A 23,004-nucleotide genomic window follows, 5' to 3' on the forward strand; every position below is an offset into this window, starting at 1 on the left:
GTGAGGCTTGCGAGGTGTGTGTGTGCCAGCCCAGCCAGTGTAATTAAACATGATTCATTGCCCCGGAGAGAGGACCACACTCTTTCTGTACTTAACATTACATTAGGCCTGCATTTCTAAGAGCAGACTTTACATTGATGTGCTTCTGTTTACACTAACAAAGAAGTATTCCACACAGGCCTGGACCACAATAGAACACTTGGGTGGTGGTGTTCTTTTAAACCGTGGTGCCCCAGCTTGGGAAACCCTAACAGTGCAATGTGACTGATTTACAACAGACAGAGACAACGAATGGGAATAGTGGGGGATGGAGAGAGTATGTGAAAGTGTGGTTTCAGGAAATACATTGGATGGCCTGTGTGTTTACAGTATGTGTATAGTGGCAGATAGATGAGGTGAAAGGTAGAGTGTTAATACAGGGTGTGGGTCCAGCCAGTACCTTGGACGGCCTGCAGTTTGTGGGTCTGGATGATGATGCAGAGCTGCAGGACCAGCTGAGGAGCGCTCTCCAGGAAGGTGGCCAGGAGGTGCAGCATGCTGACGTCAGCAAACTCATACACCATCCTCCAGTAGAACCTCCAGCGGTCATGGTCCCCACTGCGCCGGCTCCGGATGCCCAGGTAGATGGCGTGGAAATACCTGGAACAAAAGGAAACAATACATCCATAAGTCAAATTACAGGACACCTAGTGACCTTGTCAAAAAGTTTGGATCCATTGGCGTAGCAGCTAATGTGCCACCCCTCGACTCCACAGTATGACCCCCTTTGGTTATGCATGTATATAGAGAGTCATATCATATTTGTGTTTATATGTGCCACTCAAATGTTTTTCATCCATTTTCATATTATAATCCTATCTAGAAGGAATTTCACCAAGTTGAACTTCTAAAATTGTGTCTTACAGCACCTATCCAACAGACTGCATTCAGCGGTAAGAGGGTTTCTGATGTTGTGTTGGGTTATGCTGTGTGTTAGCTATGCCTAAGGATGCACATGAATTTGATGTGAATTATTTAGTGCTGTGGCAGTTGATTCTGTGAATACAGACATAGTGTGGATAGAAACAATAAACACAGAGAAAGTGATGTCATTGTTACATAACTTCAGCTTGGTATTGTAGATAGAATAATGATTATGATACATTTAAGTCCCGGGGGGATTTGGTACTGTGTATGGCAAATATACTATGGCTAAGAGCTGTTCTTAGGCACAAAGCAAAGCAGAGTGACTGGACAAAGTCCTTAGCCGTGGTATATTGGCCATATATCACAAACCCCCGAGGTGCCTTATTATTATTATAAACTGGCTACCAACGTAATTAGAGCAGTAAAAATACATGTTTTGTCATACCCGTGGCATCAGCCAATCAGCATTCAGGGCTCGAACCTCCCATTTTATAAGTACATTTAACCTGTCATTGCAAATGATTAAATAAATAAAGACCAATTGTTTTCTAAAAGTGGACTTAATTGTTACACAGTGAAAATGTCTCAAGTGGCACTTAAGATTAGTTAACCTCAGCATTGGCAGAAACAGCTATCAGCTTGCTTGTTCTAGGCTAAGTTCCAAACGGCACCCTATTCCATTTATAGCCCACTACTACCCATAGGGCTCTGGTCAAAAGTAGTGCACTATAGGGAATATGGTGCCATTTGGGACTCAGAAGCTTCAAGTGGATGGAACATCACTTTTAAGCTGCTTGCTACTGCCAGCTAATTAACTACATCTATATTTACAATGCTAATCTAACCATTTAAACATAAAGGCTTGAAAGAGCTTATTTCTCAAACATACACTTTTACTGTCAGAGAGAGACATGCGCAGAATTAAGATGAGGCTAGCTATTGACTACAGCTCCACCAATCTATGAAATCCTCACACACACACAAATAATATTCTCCACTGGCAGTCTGGGCAACCGTCCAAACATAACCGGCCAGAATCTACCGGCTCACCACAGGGCTATTTGAGTACAGCACTGTACTCTGCTTCTACTACTCCATTACCTGAGAACATGTTCAGGGGAGGCCGACATGGTGACCAATTAGTGTCTGTGTTTTGGTGCCCCTATAATTTTTGTAGCTCTCTACATTAAGAGCACTGATTAAACTAATTTTGTCACAAATAACCACATACAAGTGCCGCATCTGTAAAGTTCATGTGGAAATTATAGAACTGCAGTTGGATGTTTTCGCAAACTGCTGCTTTCAAACTTCGTGTAGGTGTAAGCTTTGACTGTTAATACTTTCCGTCAGTGCCTCATATTTTGAAAGGACTGAGATTGAACACTTAGATTTTGTTTATACATTTGTACTTATCACAACATCTCATCTGCGATTGTACCACATTTATCACATTTATATAGCAGAAATACTACTACATCTGAACAGTCAGTGTTGCACGTTTATATTTCCCTAGCAGAAATACTACTACATCTGAACAGTCAGTGTTGCACATTTATATTTCCCTAGCAGAAATACTACTACATCTAAACAGTCAGTGTTGCACATTTAAGTGATATGAATTAAAGGTTTCTTAAGAAGACTTAAACTTTATATGATTCTGTGTGGGCCTTCAAGTCTCCAGGGTTAGCTAGTGATTATTAGGGTAACTACACTTCAGAGGTTTCTAAGAATCACATTTCTGCTTTAAAACAGAACACAGTAGACAGGATGCTTATGAAATTCTGACTTGGGTTACGGTCATTGCTAAAGGTCTAATGACTGAATATGGCCCTAATGAAACGTAGCCAGACTGTGAATTGATACACCGACTGATCCAACTCCTGTTTTTCCAGGACGCAGCTACTGAGGAGCCCTGAATTTGACTCCAACAGAGGCCCTGCCTACTGGCCCCTGAGTTGTAGTAATTTGGCCCCAAACGAAGAAAGAAAAGGACTGGAACAGGGAGCAACTTCCTAAACTTGTACAATAAGAAGCGCTTGTTTTCTGTTTTCAATTGATGAACGCTTTTTTTAAAATTGCTATGCTGTGCCCTAATGTATACGACCCTGCCAGCCCTGTCCCAGCACCAGTCCTGCCCCGCGGTGCCAGATGCCCCATTCCCAGGGTGTGTCTGGGGTCCTCACACAGACACATTATCCCCCTGACCCACCTAGGCACACAGCCAACATACTCACGCTCACAGGCAACAGAGGTAAACTAATAGGATCCGCCCCTTTTTTTCAATTTTCGCCTGAAATGACATACTAAAATCTAATTGCCTGTAGCTCAGGCCCTGAAGCAAGGATATGCATATTCTTGGTACCATTTAAAAGGAAATACTTTGAAGTTTGCGGAAATGTGAAAGGAATGTAGGAGAATATAACACAATAGAACTGGTAAAAGATAATACAAAGAAAAAACCTACCGTTCTTTAGTATTTTTTTGTACCATCATCTTTGAAATGCAAGAGAAAGACCATAATGTATTATTCCAGCCCAGGTGCAATATAAATGTTGGCCACTATATGGCAGCAGTGTATGTGCAAAGTTTTAGACTGATCCAATGAACCATTGCATTTCTGTTCAAAGTTTTGTATCAAGACTGCCCAAATATGCCTAATTTGTTTATTAATAACTTTTTATGTTCAAAATTGTGCACCCTCCTCAAACAATAGCATGGTATTCTTTCACTGTAATAGCTACTATCATCCCTAGTTTCCAATTGGCTCATTCATCCCCCTCCTCTCCCCTGTAACTATTCCCCCAGGTCGTTGCTGCAAAGGAGAACGTGTTCTCAGTCAACTTACCTGGTAAAATAATGGATAAATAAATAAAAATTAAAAATAAATTAAAAATAATGTAAATTGGAGAGTGCAGTTAGATTAACAAGAATTTAAGCTTTCTGCCAATATCAGATATGTCTATGTCTTGGGAAATTTTCTTGTTACTTACAACCTCATGCTAATCGCATTAGCCTACGTTAGCTCAACCATCCCCGGTATTATGACATGAATGCACTTCAAACCCAAATGCTTCGTCTCAGTCTTCAGCTACCATAAATCTTTGTTTTTAACGGTTGTAGTACTAAGTCAAAATATTCCCAAGTATGGTTTTTGGCGCGAATTATTTTATTTTGATGTTTGTACAATCAAATCAAATGTTATTTGTCACATGCTTTGTAAACAACAGGTGCAGACACAGTGAAATTCTTACTTACAGGCCCTTCCCAACAATGCAGAGAGAAGGAAAATAGAGAAATAATACAAAAGTAATAACACATAATAAAAGTAATAATAAATACACAATCAGTAATGGTAACTTGGCTATATACCACTTCCATATTAGCCATGATAATGGTACTTCCTGCTTGAGCTTTGCTTGTAAGCAGGAATCAGGAGGATAGAGTTATGGTCAGATTTGACATATGGAGGGCGAGGGAGAGCTTTGTACGCATTTCTGTGTGACGTAAAGGTGATCTAGAGTTTTTTCGCCTCTAGGTGCACAGGTGACATGCTGGTTGAAATTAGATAAGACATTAAAATCACTGAACACTAGAGGAATCGCGTCTAGATGAACATTTTCTAGTTTGCTTATGGCTCTATACAGCTCGTTGAGTGTGGTCTTAGTGCCAGCATCAGTCTGTGGTAAATAGACAGCTACGAAAAATATAGATGAAATCTCTCTCTGTAAATAGTATGGTCTACAGCTTATCATGAGGTATTCTTTGTATTTGTTATATATATATATATATATACACACACACACACACACACACATTACCAGTCAAAAGTTTGGCCACACCTACTCATTTAAGGGTTTTTCTATATTGTAGAATAATAGTGAAGACTATGAAATAACACATATGAAATCATGTAGTAACCAAAAAAGTGTTAAACAAATCAACATTTATTTAATATTCTAGAATCTTCAAAGTAGCCACACTTTGCCTTGATGACAGCTTTGCACACTCTTGGCATTCTCTCAACCAGCTTCACCTGGAATGTCTTTCCAACAGTCTTGAAGGAGTTCACACATATGCTGAGCACTTGTTGGCTGCTTTTTCTTCACTCTGTGGTCCAAATCATCCAAAACCATCTCAATTGGATTGAGGTCGGGTGATTGTGGAGACCAGGTCAACTGATGCAGCACTCCATCACTCTCCTTCTTGGTCAAATAGCCCTTACACAGCCTGGAGGTGTGTTGGGTCATTGTCCTGTTGAAAAACAAATTATAGTCCCACTAAGCGCAAACCAGATGGGATGGCGTATAGCTGCAGAATGCTGTGGTAGTGATGTTGGTTAAGTGTGCCTTGAATTCTAAATAGATCACTGACAATGTCACCAGCAAAGCACCCCCACACCATCACACCTCCTCCTCCATGCTTCACGGTGGGAAGCACACATGCAGAGATCATCCGTTCACCTACTCTGTGTCTCACAAAAACATGGCAGTTGGAACCAAAAATATCACATTTGGACTCATCAGACCAAAGGACAGATTTCTACCAGTCTAATATACATTGCTCATGTTTCTTGGCCCAAACAAGTCTCTTCTTATTATTGGTGTCATTTAGTAGTGGTTTCTTTGCAGCAATTTGATCATGAAGGCCTGATTCACGCAGTCTCATCTAAACAGTTGATGTTGAGATGTGTCTGTTACTTGAACTCTGAAGCATTTATTTAGGCTGCAATTACTGAGGCTAGTGATTGCACTTGAAGAAACTTTCAATGTTCTTGAAATTTTCCAAATTGACTGACCTTCATGTCTTAAAGTAATGATGGACTGTTGTTTCACTTTGCTTATTTTAGCTGTTCTTTCCAAAATATGGACTTGGTCTTTTACCAAATAGGGCTATCTTCTGTATACCAACCCTACCTTGTCACAACACAACTGATTGGCTCAAACGCATTAAGAAGAAAATAAATTCTACAAATTAACTTTTAAAAAGGCACACCTGTTAATGGAAATGCATTCCAGGTGACTACCTCATGAAGCTCGTTGAGAGAATGCCAAGAGTGTGCAAAGCTGTCACCAAGGCAAAGGGTGGCTACTTTGAATATAATTTTTTGGTTACGACATGATTAAATGTGTGTTATTTCATAGTTTTGATGTCTTCACTATTATTCGAAAATATAGAAAATAGTACAAATAAAAAAACACCCTGGAATGAGTAGGTGTGTCCAAACCTTTGACTGGTACTGTATATATTTTTTTACCCCCTTTTTCTCCCAAACTTTCGATCTTATCTCATTGCTGAAACTCCCCAACAGGCTCGGGAGAAGCAAAGGTTAAGTCATGCGTCCCCTGAAACATGACCCGCCTAACCACACTCCTTAATACCCACAAACTTAACCCGGAATCCAGCCACACCAATGTGTTGAAGGAAACACTGTTCAACTGGCGACCGGTGTCAGCCCGCAGGCACCCGGCCCGCCACAAGGAGTTGCTAGAGCACGATGAGCCAAGTAAAGCCCCACAGGCCAAACCCTCCCCTAACCCGGACGACGCTGGGCTAATTGTGCGCCGTCCTATGGGACTCCCAGCCATGGCTGGTTGTAGCACAGCCTGGGAATGAACCCAGGTCTGTAGTAACGCCTCTATCACCACAAGGATAATAACTAAATAGCTTCCCTGTGGCTCAGTTGGTAGAGCATGGTGTTTGCAACGCCAGCATGATGTGTGCAACGCCAGGGTTGTGGGTTCGATTCCCATGGGGGGCCAGTACAAAAAAAAAATGCATGAAATGAAATGTATGCATTCACTACTGTAAGTCGCTCTGGATAAGAGCGTCTGCTAAATAACTAAAATGTAAATCACTGCGATGCAGTGCCTTAGACCACTGCACCACTCGGGAGGCCTACCATGAGGTATTCTAACTACAATGATGTAAATTAAAGGATTATGTTTCACAACTGAGCATCACATCATTCCTCAAAACAACAGTCTTTTATAATATCTAAACTCATGAGAAATATCTCCACCAAGCGAACCCATGATGAGTTATCTTAAAACCCAGACATACGCATATTCTGTGCTCTTTTGTCTTTCTCATTGTGTTAAGGCGAAACATCTTCTGAATCTGAGAAAATGCATCACTCCTCTTAGTGACATCATGCTAGTTCATTTCCTCCATTGATTTGATAATGAGGAAGGAGGACTTTTCCCGTCAAGAACTGTGTGCTTCTCCCTTTAGGAAGCCACTCATCATAACCCCTGGCCTGTACTACAGTAAGTAGTACAGTAAGGACAGTAAAATGATGACGATGGAATCAGTACTTGCTTTGGGTACTCTCTAATTGGAGCATCATCTAAAGATATACTGTTGCGTTATAAATAACCTATAATACAAGTGGTCCAACCACTGCTTTAGGTACAAGCCAAGCATCGAACTTCCTTTGTCCTTTCGGCAAATGTTTTATTGTTAGGAGTGTGTATCGGAGGTGAAGTCAGGTGCAGGAGAGCAGAGCGCACTTTTAATTCCGGTCAAAATGACAGCACAAAAATAACATAAAATGTGCCCAAAACACGGAACATAGACAAATAGTAATGCGCGTAACAATATCCACAATATCAAAATACACGTAACACAAACAATCCTACCCAAAGAAATGACAAGAGGAATAAATACATATGAATTGATTGGGGAAAGAAAACCAGGTGTGCAGGGAACAAGACAAAACAAACGGATACATGAAAAATGGAGCGGCGATGGCTAGAAAGCCGGTGACGTCGACCCCCGAACGTCGCCCGAACAAGGAGAGAGGCCGACTTCGGCGGAAGTCGTGACATTTATAGAATAACAAAATAGCTTCTTCCACAAACGTTCTTATTACAGATATGTATGGAGAAGAGAACCTCTGTGTCATACAGAATTATTACAACCCTCCATTACTCTTGCATTTATGCCTCTAATTTGCATTAAGTGTGTTCTAGAAGTGCCAGGATAAATGTAAATTATTTGGAATCCTGACCTATTTTTAGATGAGTCGAATCTTGCACGGAAATATAGATTATTTTTTTACTGAGCAATTTACTGAATAGTATCTTTGGGTCAAACGAAGCAGTTTCTGTTATGGTAATGAATAACTCATTAGACTTAAAGAAAGAGACGATAGGATGAGGGAATTTGAAATAGGAGCCTATGATATAGATTAATTGAAATGATTAGCTGTTTATTAGTCCTCTGCTGATACATTACACTTTAGTATAACAATGTCTGGCATGGAAGCTCTACAAAATCTACATACATGCATGATTACGATAGTGGTAAAATATTGTGCAAACTACAAGAATATTTCCTCCTGCCCTGTCAATGATCCAATGACCTATTCATGATTTATCAATCAAAACAGGAATACTATTACTGGTGTGTGTGCTAGTCAAGGTCCAGGTCTGCACTGGGGAGTCTCAGTGGGATCTTCCTGCCTGACCTTCTCAATGAATGGGCTCCAGGCCCTGAACAGCATAATGATGCACTCCACCCCATCCCTTTAACACTGCCATGAAGACAGAACGGACACTAGCCCTCCTCACTCACTGCTCCACCACATTGTCAATCTAGAGATCATCTCAACAGATTACTGCTCACATGTTCTCTTGATGGAAAAACAAAGCTAATCTTCCAGGTTGATCCAGGACACTACCATGATGAAATACTGTGCAACACCATAGAAGCAAATAGTACTGCAGTACTGAATTAGGACCATTTGTTTGCTATTTCCTTCGAAAACATATCCCGCTCATAGTAACTACTCACTTCATATCATCCCCAGCACCAAGCCCCCCCAGTGTGTGAAACGCTGGTTGTGGCTGGATAACTGGATGGGTAACTGGCCTCTGGATGATGTTATTACTGCAGCGGAGAGCCGGGGCTTTGCATGGTGTGGTGATAGTCGCCATTCTAAATGGGATTAGCCAAATGTTGTTGTGCATCCTTCCCTGAAATGGGATTATTTCTACCACTCAGCCAATGCCAGTCTGAAGAGTGGCTCAAGAGACGTGCATAGAGCAACAATGCCTGTGGATGGGCCCATAGCTTACTGTACAGTGTACACACAACACGCCTGCCTGAGTAGACACCCATAATACAATACACACAAAGCAGGCCTGCGTCTATGTTTGAGGGCTGAGCTAAGAAACACTGACATTGTCCAAATAGCACCAGACGGAGAAACGTGATGATGACAGGCTCCACACAGGGCTGTGTGACTGACTGACTGTGTGAGGCATGCAGGACAGGGAAGCATCCTCACAGGCCATGCATGCCTACTCACAGGATCAGTGGACACCGAGCTCTGATAGCTCTCCCAGCTCAGACCTTTGATCACCGTATTTCAAATCAGTAGGGATTCCTAAGACTCTCCTAAAAACGTCTGTTTGCTCCTCTTAAGGATCAATCTCTCCAGCTTCTTTTAAGACTGGCCAATGAAGAGTATTGTAAAGTATACTCCCACTCACTGCAAAAGAGGGAGTTATTTGTTTGATTCATTTCTAGATTATATATATATATATATATATATATATATATATATATATATATATATATATATATATATATATATACTGCTCAAAAAAATAAAGGGAACACTAAAATAACACATCCTAGATCTTTACATAGTTGAAAGTGCTGACATCAAAATCACACAAAAATAATCAATGGAAACCCAATTTATCAACCCATGGAGGTCTGGATTTGGAGTCACACTCAAAATTAAAGTGGAAAAACACACTACAGGCTGATCCAACTTTGATGTAATGTCCTTAAAACAAGTCAAAATGAGGCTCAGTAGTGTGTGTTGCCTCCACGTGCCTGTATGACCTCCCTAGAACGCCTGGGCATGCTCCTGATGAGGTGGCGGATGGTCTCCTGAGGGATCTCCTCCCAGACCTGGACTAAAGCATCCGCCAACTCCTAGACAGTCTGTGGTGCAACGTGGCGTTGGTGGATGGAGCGAGACATGATGTCCCAGATGTGCTCAATTGGATTCAGCTCTGGGGAACGGGCGGGCCAGTCCATAGCATCAATGCCTTCCTCTTGCAGGAACTGCTGACACACTCCAGCCACATGAGGTCTAGCATTGTCTTGCATTAGGAGCAACCCAGGGCCAACCGCACCAGCATATGGTCTCACAAGGGATCTGAGGATCTCATCTCGGTACCTAATGGCAGTCAGGCTACCTCTTTCGAGCACATGGAGGGCTGTGCAGCCCCCCAAAGAAATGCCACCCCACACCATGACTGACCCACCACCAAACCGGTCATGCTGGAGGATGTTGCAGGCAGCAGAACGTTCTCCACGGCGTCTCCAGACTCTGTCACATCTGTCACATGTGCTCAGAGTGAACCTGCTTCATCTGTGAAGAGCACAGGGTGCCAGTGGCGAATTTGCCAATCTTAGTGTTCTCTGGCAAATGCCAAATGTCCTGCACGGTGTTGGGCTGTAAGCACAACCCCCACCTGTGGACGTCGGGCCCTCATACCACCCTCATGGAGTCTATTTCTGACCGTTTGAGCAGACACATGCACATTTGTGGCCTGCTGGAGGTCATTTTGCAGGGCTCTGGCAGTGCTCCTCCTGCTCCTCCTTGCACAAAGGCGGAGGTAGCGGTCCTGCTGCTGGGTTGTTGCCCTCCTACGGCCTCCTCCACGTCTCCTGATGTACTGGCCTGTCTCCTGGTAGCGCCTCCATGCTCTGGAGAAGTGGTCTGTGGTCCCCACCTGCAGAACCACTCCTTTATTGGGGGTGTCTTGCTAATTGCCTATAATTTCCACCTGTTGTCTATTCCATTTGCACAACAGCATGTGACATTTATTGTCAATCAGTGTTGCTTCCTAAGTGGACAGTTTGATTTCACAGAAGTGTGATTGACTTGGAGTTACATTGTGTTGTTTAAGTGTTCCCTTTATTTTTTTGAGCAGTGTATATATGTCTTAGATATGATTCATTGCTGTGACACAATACAAAACAATCAAGTTATTGTCTGTTCAATGTTTCTGTCACTCCTTGAAACAAACTAAACAATGTCATAAAACACATACACAATTCTCAAACATAACAGCACAAATGCTTAATCAAATACTTGTCTAGTCGTTCCATGTCTCTCATCGGCTTTTAATAACCATGATCGTGCTCATTAGGCACACACAGAATGAAACATTTCTAAACCGAGAAGGAGCTACTTGAACTTGTCTAACATCTTCATTTTCAAAAGGTTTCCTGCTGTCTCGTGCCTAATGACCACGACCCAAGATTGGTGCGTCCTGTTTGTTACTTTTCATGCTGCTGGCCTGGGCCTCTGGCTCTGTTCTAATGAACACGACCCAGATTAGTTCGTCCTGTTTGTTACTTCTCATGCTGCTGGCCTGGGCCTCTGGCTCTGTTCTAATGAACACGACCCAGGTTAGTTCGTCCTGTTTGTTACTTCTCATGCTGCTGGCCTGGACCTCTGGCTCTGTTCTAATGAACACGACCCAGGTTAGTTTGTCCTGTTTGTTACTTCTCATGCTGCTGGCCTGGGCCTCTGTTCTAATGAACACAACCCAGGTTAGTTCGTCCTGTTTGTTACTTCTCATGCTGCTGGCCTGGGCCTCTGGTTCTGTTCTAATGAACACGACCCAGGTTAGTTCGTCCTGTTTGTTACTTCTCATGCTGCTGGCCTGGGCCTCTGGCTCTGTTCTGTTTGCTGTTTCTCTGTGGGTTCTGGGGCCGGTGGCGGTGGCTATTCTGTTCTCTCTCTGTGTGACAGAGCTGTTCTCCCGATGGCTCTATCCTTTATGTCTCACTGGTTCTGGTATCATACTGTAGGGTCCAGCCTCGTCCCCTTCATCACTGTCTAATTTTACTCCATCCCTCCCCAGCCATCAGTGGCCCAGTGTGGTTATCACCCCCGTTCCCCCGCACATACACACTCCCACTCCTACTGACAGCTCCAGAAACACACACAGGCGCGCACACTTTCTCCCCACCAATATATCTCTCTGCTGCCAAAGCCTCATCTATTCCCCAAGCTCTGGGTCCTGTCAATCACCAGACCAGACTATCTTTTAAAACTTTATACTGTCTCTGTGTGTGTGTGTGTGTGTGTGTGTGTGTGTGTGTGTGTGTGTGTGTGTGTGTGTGTGTGTGTGTGTGAGAAATCAAGCCACTCAGACATTTCAACTGGTGATCCCATCTATACAGCACTATATAGTCAAATATCTAGTTCAGACAGTCTCAAGTATTGAGTGACACTAATCTTTCACAGTTGGAGAGCACTTGACCTGCTAATGGTTGCTGGAGAATGGTAACTGGTCAGTGGAACAAGCCTTTGCTTTTATGGGGGAGACTCAGGTGGAAAGAGCCAGGCTCTGAGGTTGACTGGCAGAGACAGGCTACAAGCCCTGGGAGACAGAAACACCATGGAAGAAAGGAACAGAACAGGCAATGTCCCAAATGGCACCCTATTTGCTATATAGTGCAGTACTTTTGACCAGAGCCCTATGGGCCCATGTCCAAAGTAGTGCACTATGAAGGGACTATGGTTCCATTTGGGACGCAGTCACAGGCTGAGGCTGCAGTGCCGGATCACACCTGATCTTTAAGCGCTCCCTCCGTTGCTAAGCACCACCATCACCATCAGCTGCATGTATGCAATCCTCTCTAGAGGTCTGTGTTTCTATAGTGAATTATACTGTATAGTGGCACGATTTCATGCATCCACTCAGGACCCTCGGGGTAACGCAGAGGAGACAGCAAACACTCATCATAATTACCAACATGGGCTTGAGTCAAATGGTTTGCAAGGACTATTTCCCTATTGATCTGAATGCCATTTTGATTGGTAACCACAGCAACCACTTTACCTCTACCGTCGTATTCATGAGGATTTCGATACAGCCAGGAGGAGAAGTGTGGAGGGAATTTCCATCTCTCACAGTAAATCAAAGCTTCTCTGCCACACCACTGTTGACCAACTAAGTCTGCTAATTACTGCCTTTTCCTGCTTCTCATTGTCAATCAGAGAACATCAGAGAGAGACACACTACAACGAGACACACTGCACACTACAACCGTGCTCGCTGCAGTCAATTAGAAGACCAGGGTGATATCACAACACAGAAATACTGCACCTCTAATACTACTGATCCTTTAAAGCTAAAGTCCTTAGGTTCTACATCCATTTTTGGTTGATTCTTGAAGAATATAACTTATAAATGCCTAATAAGCTTAGTTCAACTGTCGTACCCCATCAAAACCCAAAATATACATTTGTTTTACTCCAACGTTTGTAAACAACATGAACATAAACAAACAGTGGATAAACTCAAAACATGTTTAAAACGATTTGATACAATGGATGGTCAGTCATTGCATCCATAGCTCTGTCTCTGAATTTGAGAGTGGTTACATTTCTCTAGCAATACGTTGTTATTGTTTGAATTAAGGATTATATCTTTAAGGTCTGTCTCTCTCTCTGTGTGTGTGTGTGTGTGTGTGTGTGTCCCTCATGGCTCAATCAATGCCTCATGGAGCCGGAGCCAGCGAATCCCCAGCCTGCAGCTCAGCCCAGTACAGTCCTGCCTCCTTCCCATACATGATGAATGCCTCCTATGCCGCTGCCAAGAGGAACCCAATCAATTGAACCTTGTTATTCAGCAATTATCAAAGGACCACTTTTTCTGCATGATGCCCAATGAAGAAGGTCAATGGGATTCACCACCATAAATAAAACTCTCGCCGGGATATTACTGTGCACTAAATTCTTGACACGGCCATATTTCTTGCATTTACCAGTCACAGCAGACACATAGGTTCCAGGCTTATAGCCATTGACGGTCTGGAGGTAGAATGTCACAGAGAAAACCTTGAGTGATTGACAGCCACACTTGATGTTAAGGATGTACCTGAAGCATAAACTGGACGGTGGAACCAGATGGCTTGTCACTCCAGTCTTTAAATGCAATCCATTAAAATAATACAGTACGTCACCTTCAATTGTTTTCATCACCTAATAATGGGTTCACTTGGTGGCACTGTATGCCATCCTGTCATTTAAAATCTCATTCACTTCATCAGTGGATGTATATAAGATAAATAAATCCTGCAGTTCTCAACACTATTCCCACTAGTATTCCAGATCGATAGTCTGTCCGTTTTCATGTTTTGTCCAAATGTGTCTTATCTATAAACAGAAGGACAGCCATCGCAGAATGTGTTCAGGAGGACGAGGAAGAGGAGGAGGACGACAAGAAGGATGAGGCAGTAACTATGAAGCCACAGAGAGCCATGTTGTCAGTCAGAGAGCTGGCTGGGCTGTCTGGGCCTCTGTCAGACTGCTCTGCATGCCAGGACCCACAGATGCTATCACTGCTATGTCACAGCGCATAAACTTCAGTCTACACTGAGCCCTATTCAGAGAGAGCGGCATGTAACTGTGACACTCCAGTGAGGCAGATAGAAGCCTAGCCTAACCTAGCCTAGCACAGCCCCTCCTAGCCTGAGAATCAGCCGGCATAAAGGGGCTCTGCTGTCAGTGCTTTGACTCCTGGACACATTGAGTCAACACAGGCACACACGCACGCACACACACTGCTGTACAAGGCATCCTCCTTTCCAGTTAATGTGTCCCTCATTAGGCACATGGAGAGCCTGTCCCCTCAGGTCAGACTGCTCATAGTGCTGAGTGTGGACTATGGGTGCTTCAGCACAATCGGCATACTGTATGGGCCACATTACCAGACTGTACAGATACTGTACTCTTACACCTGCAAATTTCCCTCCAATACCCTCTCCTCTCCCTCCATGTTATCATCCCAATTAAAATCCCTGAAACAAAATGGCTGAGTGTGTGAGGTGCAGCGTGCACATGGCATATGCACCCAGAGCAGTGCACACATGAGTAACCTAGAAGATTACATTCAGCCAGTAGTGACATCCAGGCATGTCCAGCAGCCGTAAGCCCCTCTCTCCCGTGGTTCCTCTGAAATTCACCCTCAAGGTGCCAAAGATGTTCCCCCTCTCTCTCGTGTGGCCGTTTGGTCTTGTTCATATTTTCTTGGTTATAGCGGAGTAGATTTGAGACCATTTTATCGGCAGTAAAGATTAGAAGATCGGTGAAGATAAGCAAAGATTCCCAGTTGAAATTCATGCAGAGATGGAATCTATACTGAGGCTAGCAAATAGAGGTGTATAATGCCTATGGTCCTGTACTGTACAGCCATTAAGTATAACATCACATTATAGTAGGTACAGTACACAGGGTTACGCATAGACACCCACAGTTTCCATTAGTTTCCAAAGCATTTATGGCAAACAGGCCTCCCTGAAAAACACTTTTTTTTTGCTGTGCAAGCAATGATTCCTAAGACCAGAGGGCAATTTGTCACTAAAGCAATGTAACAGATGGCCCAAATTTGTAACTGTGGTATTGGCTCTATGACAAATAGCTGGGGTATTGAGATCTTTTGGTGCAACCTGCAGAATCTTAGTTTGAAAACAAAAAGAAAAAGCCTTGTTTCTTCTCTCTTCTTCCCCTTTGCCACTAACTTGATACTGCTTAAAGTTCATTTGAATTGCTTCCAATGGTACTACATTACCGTAATTTCCGGACTATTGAGCGCACCTGAATATAAGCCGCACCCACTCAATTAAAAAAATATATATATTTTGAACATAAATAAGCCGCACATGTCTATAAGCCGCAGGTGCCTACCGGTACATTGAAACAAATGAACTTTACACAGGCTTTAACGAAACACGGCTTGTAACAAAAATAAATAGGCTTTAACGAAACACGGCTTGTAACAAAAATAAATAGGCTTTAACGAAACACGGCTTGTAACAAAAATAAATAGGCTTTAACGAAACATGGCTTGTAACAAAAAATAAAAAATTAGCAGTAAACAGTAGCCTACCAAGAAAGTCATTGGTCACTATCTTCCTCCTCCTGTGCACTGAAACCACCGAAGTCATCTCCTTTCAAAAAAAATTGAAAGCGGGAAAAATCCATATATTAGCCGCGTCATTGTTTAAGCCGCGAGGTTCAAAGCGGGGAAAAAAGTTGCGGCTTATAGTCCGGAAATTACGGTAAACACTATCGCATAGACTAACTCCTCTGCATCCCATATGGCTTATGAGTAACTACTGGACTCAAGAGTTGAAAGTTGATAATCACTGAGAGCATCCGTTTTGTGCAGCAGTACATATATCAAAAACATCTGACCCTTAATTATCCAAATTCATCGCATTAACATTTGTTAACTCAATCATAATAATGATGTATAGAACACCAGTATTTGAACTACACATAAAACACACATGGATTTGAGTCTTAAATATAAATACAAACCACATAGGGCCTACTGTATAATATCTTCATGCTTTGTATGCTGCATTTAACATTTAGTGATATATGAATATGGATGCAGGGGGTTTTGTGTGCGTGCTTATGGATGGTCAACTGAATCAAAAAACACTTATTAAACCCAGATGGATGGACCGGATTCCTCTCCAAATCTGCCTTAACTCTCTTTGTAATCCTAGATATGAGATATCAGGCCAATTCATTTCCTCAGGGGGGGTAATGATAGAGATTAAAGAGATGAGAACACCTTTTGGTGCTTGTGCTGCTTTGGCTGGCTGAGGAGGACTTTCATTGAACCAGTACTGTCATAACATAAGATGCAGTGCTGCCCTGTAAACATTAAGTATTGATGTACAATATATCTTGGGAAGGAACACTGGTCTTCATAGACATCATGCAGAGTGCCGGCTATAAAGTGAAAGTGCAGAAATCATAATTGGAATATGTATTGTTAAGTATTATTCATCTTAAAAAGGGCTGACGAAATGAAACCCTAGACAAAGAACAAGCTAAAGTACATACTGTACTTGCTGTGTGGCTAATCTACTACATCATCCATCCAGAGACAAAGAAATTCCATTACTTGTTGAAAGATAAAACATTTCTAATACATTGTATTATTTCCCTGACTTCTGTCCTGGGACAAAAAAGGTTGACACAAATGCAATACTGTCTGCGTGATTTCAACCAGTGACACACTGACAATGACACCTTGAAACCAACAATAGAGTGTATTTGCATACATCAGGGTGTGGTGTATGTCCATCCATCAGCTGTGACAGAAGATGTGATCGGGGTAGGGTCACCCACGAGGGCTGATCTCATCTGAACATTATTGTCAATACATTGTCATTACTGTGGTCATAATGTGTGTGTTTGCATGTGTGCGGTTTCGCCTGTGTGTTGGAGTAGCTGACTCAAGAGGATGGGAGGGAGTGGTCCCCCTGGAGGATGCTGGTCCGTCTGACCCATTTGGTAATTTCACTGCCCCTCCCCCACGCCCCCTTCCCTCTGAGAAGGGGGCAATTGCGGCCTGCAATTCGGGGCGTTCCTGCATGTGGGCATTCCTGCATTTGCAGGAACCCCTCTTTATACTTCTATTGATACATTTTTAAAGCTATGACAGGCAGGAGGCGGGGACGCTCTAGTACAGTAGATGGTGTTAATGCACAATAACATTGGATGCCAGCCGTCGATAAACCCCACAGAAGAGGGGTGGGGGCGACAATGGTAGCTAGCTAGCCGTACAACAATAGACAGTGTGCTTCGTCCCCGCCTGTCGGGCACTGTTTCCTGCAGTTCTGTTAAGGACAGCGAGGGCAGGTGGTCGGCAGGCGGGAGCGAAAGACACTCAGATAATACTTACTTCCCTTTTGACCCACATTCAAAAGTGTCACAAGCATGAGGATATCATGCTCGAGGGGGGATGCGTTCATGCAAATCAAATGTTATTGGTCCCATACACGTGTTTAGCAGATCTTATTGCGGGTGTAGCGAAATGCTTGTAAACCAATGGGATGATTGAGGGGGAGTGTTCATGAAGGAACCAAATGGGAGAATTCCCACATTCAGAAACGCCCCGAATTGCAGGCTGCAGTTGCACACCATTGTTCCCTCTTCCACCCTTCCCCTCCCCTCTTCTGTCTCCCTTCCCCCCCTCTGTCTCCCCTCCCCGGCCCTTTCCGGCACACAGGCTGGGCTGAGGCCCTCCTCAGGGGGACATTACAGCAGCTGTCTGCAACCATCGATCCCAGGCGATAATGTCCCAGTCTGGGCACAGGAGGCCCATCACTGCCTGGTCCCCATGCCCAGTGCTACTCCACAAGGTCCATCCATCACAAAGTGACATTGGATGCAGCAGCTTAGTCCCATTTGATCAATGAAACTATGATTTGATTGATACATAATTTACACAACAATGATAAGCATATAGCATGACAACTAGATCTTATAAGAATATAGATGAAAAACATTATCAGGGTAAAACATTCTGATACTGAGTGACAAATTACTGGATTAATTTTCCTAATTGGTCCCTTTCTGTTCATTATACCTATTGTTCAAATGCTGAATTTCTGTCTAATTTGTCATTTGACTATCAGTCATGTAATAATAAAGGATACCGGACATTTTGTAGAGACAAAGACAAAGGGAATGAAACATTTGGCAAATTGAACGTACTGCTTTTAAGATTTTTCTTTAAAAAAGGTCCATTGCAGCCATTTTTATCTAATTTCAAATCATTTCTGGGTAACAATTAAATACGTCCCCCAGCGATTTTTTTACTTTTACTGTTGAAAAGCGATATCCCAAGTATGAATACAGTAAAGTACACACACTTAAGGGTCCAAAAATATTTTTGGGCAAAATAATGTTTTTTTACACACAACTGCAAAGTTTAAGGAGTAGGGCATTCAAGGAGTTGGTCTGATGGGAAGTCGTAATGTCATCGGCCTCCCCCTTTCTTGATGAACAATAGAGGAGCAATAGAGAACAAAAGTGGATAGGCTTGTGCTATGTCATGACTTACCTGGACCACCTATTGAGATGTACCTTTTATTAAGTAAATCAGGTGATAAATGAGGTGAAAAGGAGACTAGAGTGTCACTTTAAGTGCCTTACTCTTGTGTTACTGACTTGTTGCACCCTCGACAACTACTATGATTATTATTATTTGACCATGCTGGTCATTTATGAACATTTGAACATCTTGGCCATGTGCTGTTATAATCTCCACCCGGCACAGCCAGAAGAGGACTGGCCACCCCTCATAGCCTGGTTCCTCTCTAGGTTTCTTCCTAGGTTTTTGCCTTTCTAGGGAGTTTTTCCTAGCCACCGTGCTTCTACACCTGCATTGTTTGCTGTATGGGGTTTTATGCTGGGTTTCTGTACAGCACTTTGAGATATCAGCTGATGTAAGAAGGGCTATATAAATACATTTGATTTGATTATTTATACCATTTTAATTGAAAACAAACAAAAATAGCTTCTTAGCAAAGAGCAATATCTCAAGCAATAATTTTGCTAGGACTGTCTGGAAGTGGTCTGAGTGGGGAGGGGAAAACTGAAAACTAGCTGTTATTGGCCAATAGGTTTGGAACTCTCTTATTGGTCTATTAACTAATTTAATGACGTCACCAGGCAGGCCAAAACTCCATCCCACCAAAACTGAAATTTCAGGTGGTCTTTTCAAACACCTCTTACACTAAAAAAGCATTACCATAATTTTCACAATATTATTCCAACCTCATAGTAATATATATATACATACATATATATATACTCAGCAAAAAAAGAAACATCCTCTCACTGTCAACTGCGTTTATTTTCAGCAAACTTAACATGTGTAAATATTTGTATGAACATAAGATTCAACAACTGAGACATAAACTGAACAAGTTCCACAGACATGTGACTAACAGAAATGGAATAACGTGTCCCTGAACAAAGGGGGGGGGGGTCAAAATCAAAAGTAACAGTCAGTATCTGGTGTGGCCACCAGCTGCATTAAGTACTGCAGTACATCTCCTCCTCATGGACTGCACCAGAATTGCCAGTTCATGCTGTGGGATGTTACCTCACTCTTCCACCAAGGCACCTGCAAGTTCCCGGACATTTCTGGGGTGAATGGCCCTCACCCTCACCCTCCGATCCAACAGGTCCCAGACATGCTCAATGGGATTGAGATCCGGGCTCTTCGCTGGCCATGGCAGAACACTGACATTCCTGAAATCACGCACAGAACAAGCAGTATGGCTGGTGGCATTGTCATGCTGGAGGGTCATGTCAGGATGAGCCTGCAGGAAGGGTACCACATGAGGGAGGAGGATTTCTTCCCTGTAACGCACAGTGTTGAGATTGCCTGCAATGACAACAAGCTCAGTCCGATGATGCTGTGACACACCGCCCCAGACCATGACAGACCCTCCCCCTCCAAATCGATCCCGCTCCAGAGTTCAGGCCTCGGTGTAACACTCATTCCTTCGACGATAAACGCAAATCCGACCATCACCCCTGGTGAGACAAAACCGCGACTCGTCAGTGAAGAGCACTTTTTGCCAGTCCTGTCTGGTCCAGTGACGGTGGGTTTGTGCCCATAGGCGACGTTGTTTCCGGTGACGTCTGGTGAGGACCTGCCTTATACAACAGGCCTACAAGCCCTCAGTCCAGCCTCTCTCAGCCTATTGCGGACAGTCTGAGCACTGATTTAGGGATTGTGCGTTCCTGGTGTAACTCAGGCAGCTGTTGTTGCCATCCTGTACCTGTCCCGCAGGTGTGATGTTCGGATGTACCGATCCTGTACAGGTGTTGTTACACGTGGTCCGCCACTGCGACGACGATCAGCTGTCCATCCTGTCTCCCTGTAGCGCTGTCTTCGGCGTCTCACAGTACGGACATTGCAATTTATTGCCCTGGCCACATTTGCAGTCCTCATGCCTCCTTGCAGTATGCCTAAGGCACATTCACGCAGATGAGCAGGGACCCTGGGCATCTTTCTTTTGGTATTGATCAGAGTCAGTAGAAAGGCCTCTTTAGTGTCCTAAGTTTTCATAACTGCGATCTTAATTGCCTACTCTGTGTATGCTGTTAGTGTCTTAACGACCGTTCCACAGGTGCATGTTCATTAATTGTTTATGGTTCATTGAACAAGCATGGGAAACAGTGTTTAAACCCTTTACAGTGAAGATCTGTGAAGTTATTTGGATTTTAACAAATTATCTTTGAAAGACAGGGTCCTGAAAAAGGGATGTTTCTTTTTATGCTGAGTTTATAACACAGGAAATCAAGTTTTGACTTCACTGGGCCTTTAACTACCGACTTTTTCTCCCAGACATCCCTTGCAGCAGAGCTCTTTCAGTTTAAAAAAAATATCATTTATACACTATACACAAAAAATATCATCTATACACTTCATTCTCGATAAAGTATTTGAAAGTTAAATCTATGAAAAGGTAGGAGATGTCCTTTAGATGGACATAAGGAACTTGGTATTATGTCCTTGGAAGCCCTTTCCCAGGGTTGATTTTGCCCAGCCTAACACTAAGTGCCCTTCAGCAGCGCATTGATAAAAATGTGTCATCACCATGGGATCATTTCTGTGGGCAGGCTTGGCACTGTGACAACACTACAAACACTTGCAGTTGGTTGCCAGTTTCGCCAGACAGCTTCCATATATACAGTATGTGCATGATATATGAGTGTAGGTTATAGTGACGTGTTTAGTGTTTGCTTTGGAACAAAGATACAAAACAGAACATCAATTGTGGCGAGCGGCGACACTTTCTGGATCAAGATGAATAGTTGTGGATCAGATGATCTGAGATCAGTAGTGGACCGTTGTGGTTAGGTAAACAGTATACAGTGATTAGGAGTACTACAGACCCAGATAAAGGGCCACAGCTACAGTCAGCTGAGCCCCATCCTGACAGGAAGAAATATAATTGTGCCCTCCGGTTGCCATTAAATGTAGCTCGTCTCCGGCTACAGATCAAGTTGAAGAACAGATTTCCCATTGACTTGGCTGGAACACTGTGAGGGCATCACTCAATATCTGTTTCTAGCCCAGGATTGCTAGGGAACATTCACCACTTCTCTAACCAACGCTTACTACACACCCAGACCGGAGAGGATCAATGGTGCTACCAACACATAGAAAATAGTGATTTTTAGTAAGTGAAGAAAAAATTCAAAACATTGATTGAGTTATTTTGGAATTAAACCTGAATGTTATATTTGGAGAATACTCTACAACAAAAAGCAAGCTTGCAACCTAACCACTTCTATTCAGGATTCAGTTCTATTCAGAATATTACTGAAGGTTATCTGAGGTTTTTGTAGCTGTAGTTATAGCGGTAGGTAAAGATGTTCAAGGCAAACCATTCACAATTCCATGAACTGCATAATAGAGAGAGTAAACATTTCTATAGATGTTCGTCATTTACTGAAATACGCAATGTTCTTTTCAGTAAACCACTGAACATTTGAGGCATAAGAGACATGTATAGAACTGGCATAAGAGAAATGTATTATATCCTTACAAACGTTATTCACAAAATACATTCCACATACCTCAGCTGTCCCTCATATTTCTCCAAGCAATGTATAAAACACTGTCTGTCATTTAATACGTCCAACAGTCCCCTTGACTAAAACCCTTTGATATCCATTGTCAAATGCAAGGACGTTTACATATCATCAAAGGCAACATAAATAGCTCTCTATGACATCAAAAGGAAATCTGGTGTTTGGGATTCCTCCTAGACCAAGTCTAATCCCTGACTTGAGATGCATTCATATCCCTCAAAGTTTGTCACCGCCTCGCTACACACCGTCTAATAAACGCTGCATCCCCCTAAGCCATAAGGAGCATGGAAGAAAATAGTTGTGAGAGAAACTTTGTATTGTTTGCTGACAGCCATTTGCCTCTCATGATCACATAGAACAATTTTATCCACAGGAAGTAGGGTAGTAAACAACTTTATTCTACTTCAAAAGTTGAATAAAAGTACTATTTCTGGCAACCTCACCCCACTGTAAGTCTAGTCATCATGTCTTGTCATTAAGTATGGGAATAAGGCTCAGCTAGTTAACCTCTCTGGGGTATGTGGGATGCTAGCGTCCCACCCGCGTGACACACTATTCAACAGCCAGTGAAATAGCAGGGCGGCAAATTCAAAACAACAAAAAACTCATAATTGAAATTTCTCAAACATACAACT

General features: G+C 42.9%; 1 protein-coding gene across 1 annotated transcript in view; it reads right to left on the reverse strand.

The window, feature by feature from the left end:
* The window catches only part of LOC106569249 (XK-related protein 4), a 72,191-nt gene that overhangs the window by 18,508 nt on the left and 30,679 nt on the right, over positions 1-23,004 (reverse strand). The window contains exon 2 of the mRNA XM_045694106.2: positions 440-639. Within this exon, the coding sequence (XP_045550062.1) occupies positions 440-639 (200 nt within the window). The remainder of the gene's footprint in view (positions 1-439; positions 640-23,004) is intronic.

The sequence above is a fragment of the Salmo salar genome, chromosome 14 (assembly GCF_965601325.2).
Source record: "Salmo salar chromosome 14, fSalSal1, whole genome shotgun sequence".
Lineage (NCBI taxonomy): Eukaryota > Metazoa > Chordata > Actinopteri > Salmoniformes > Salmonidae > Salmo > Salmo salar.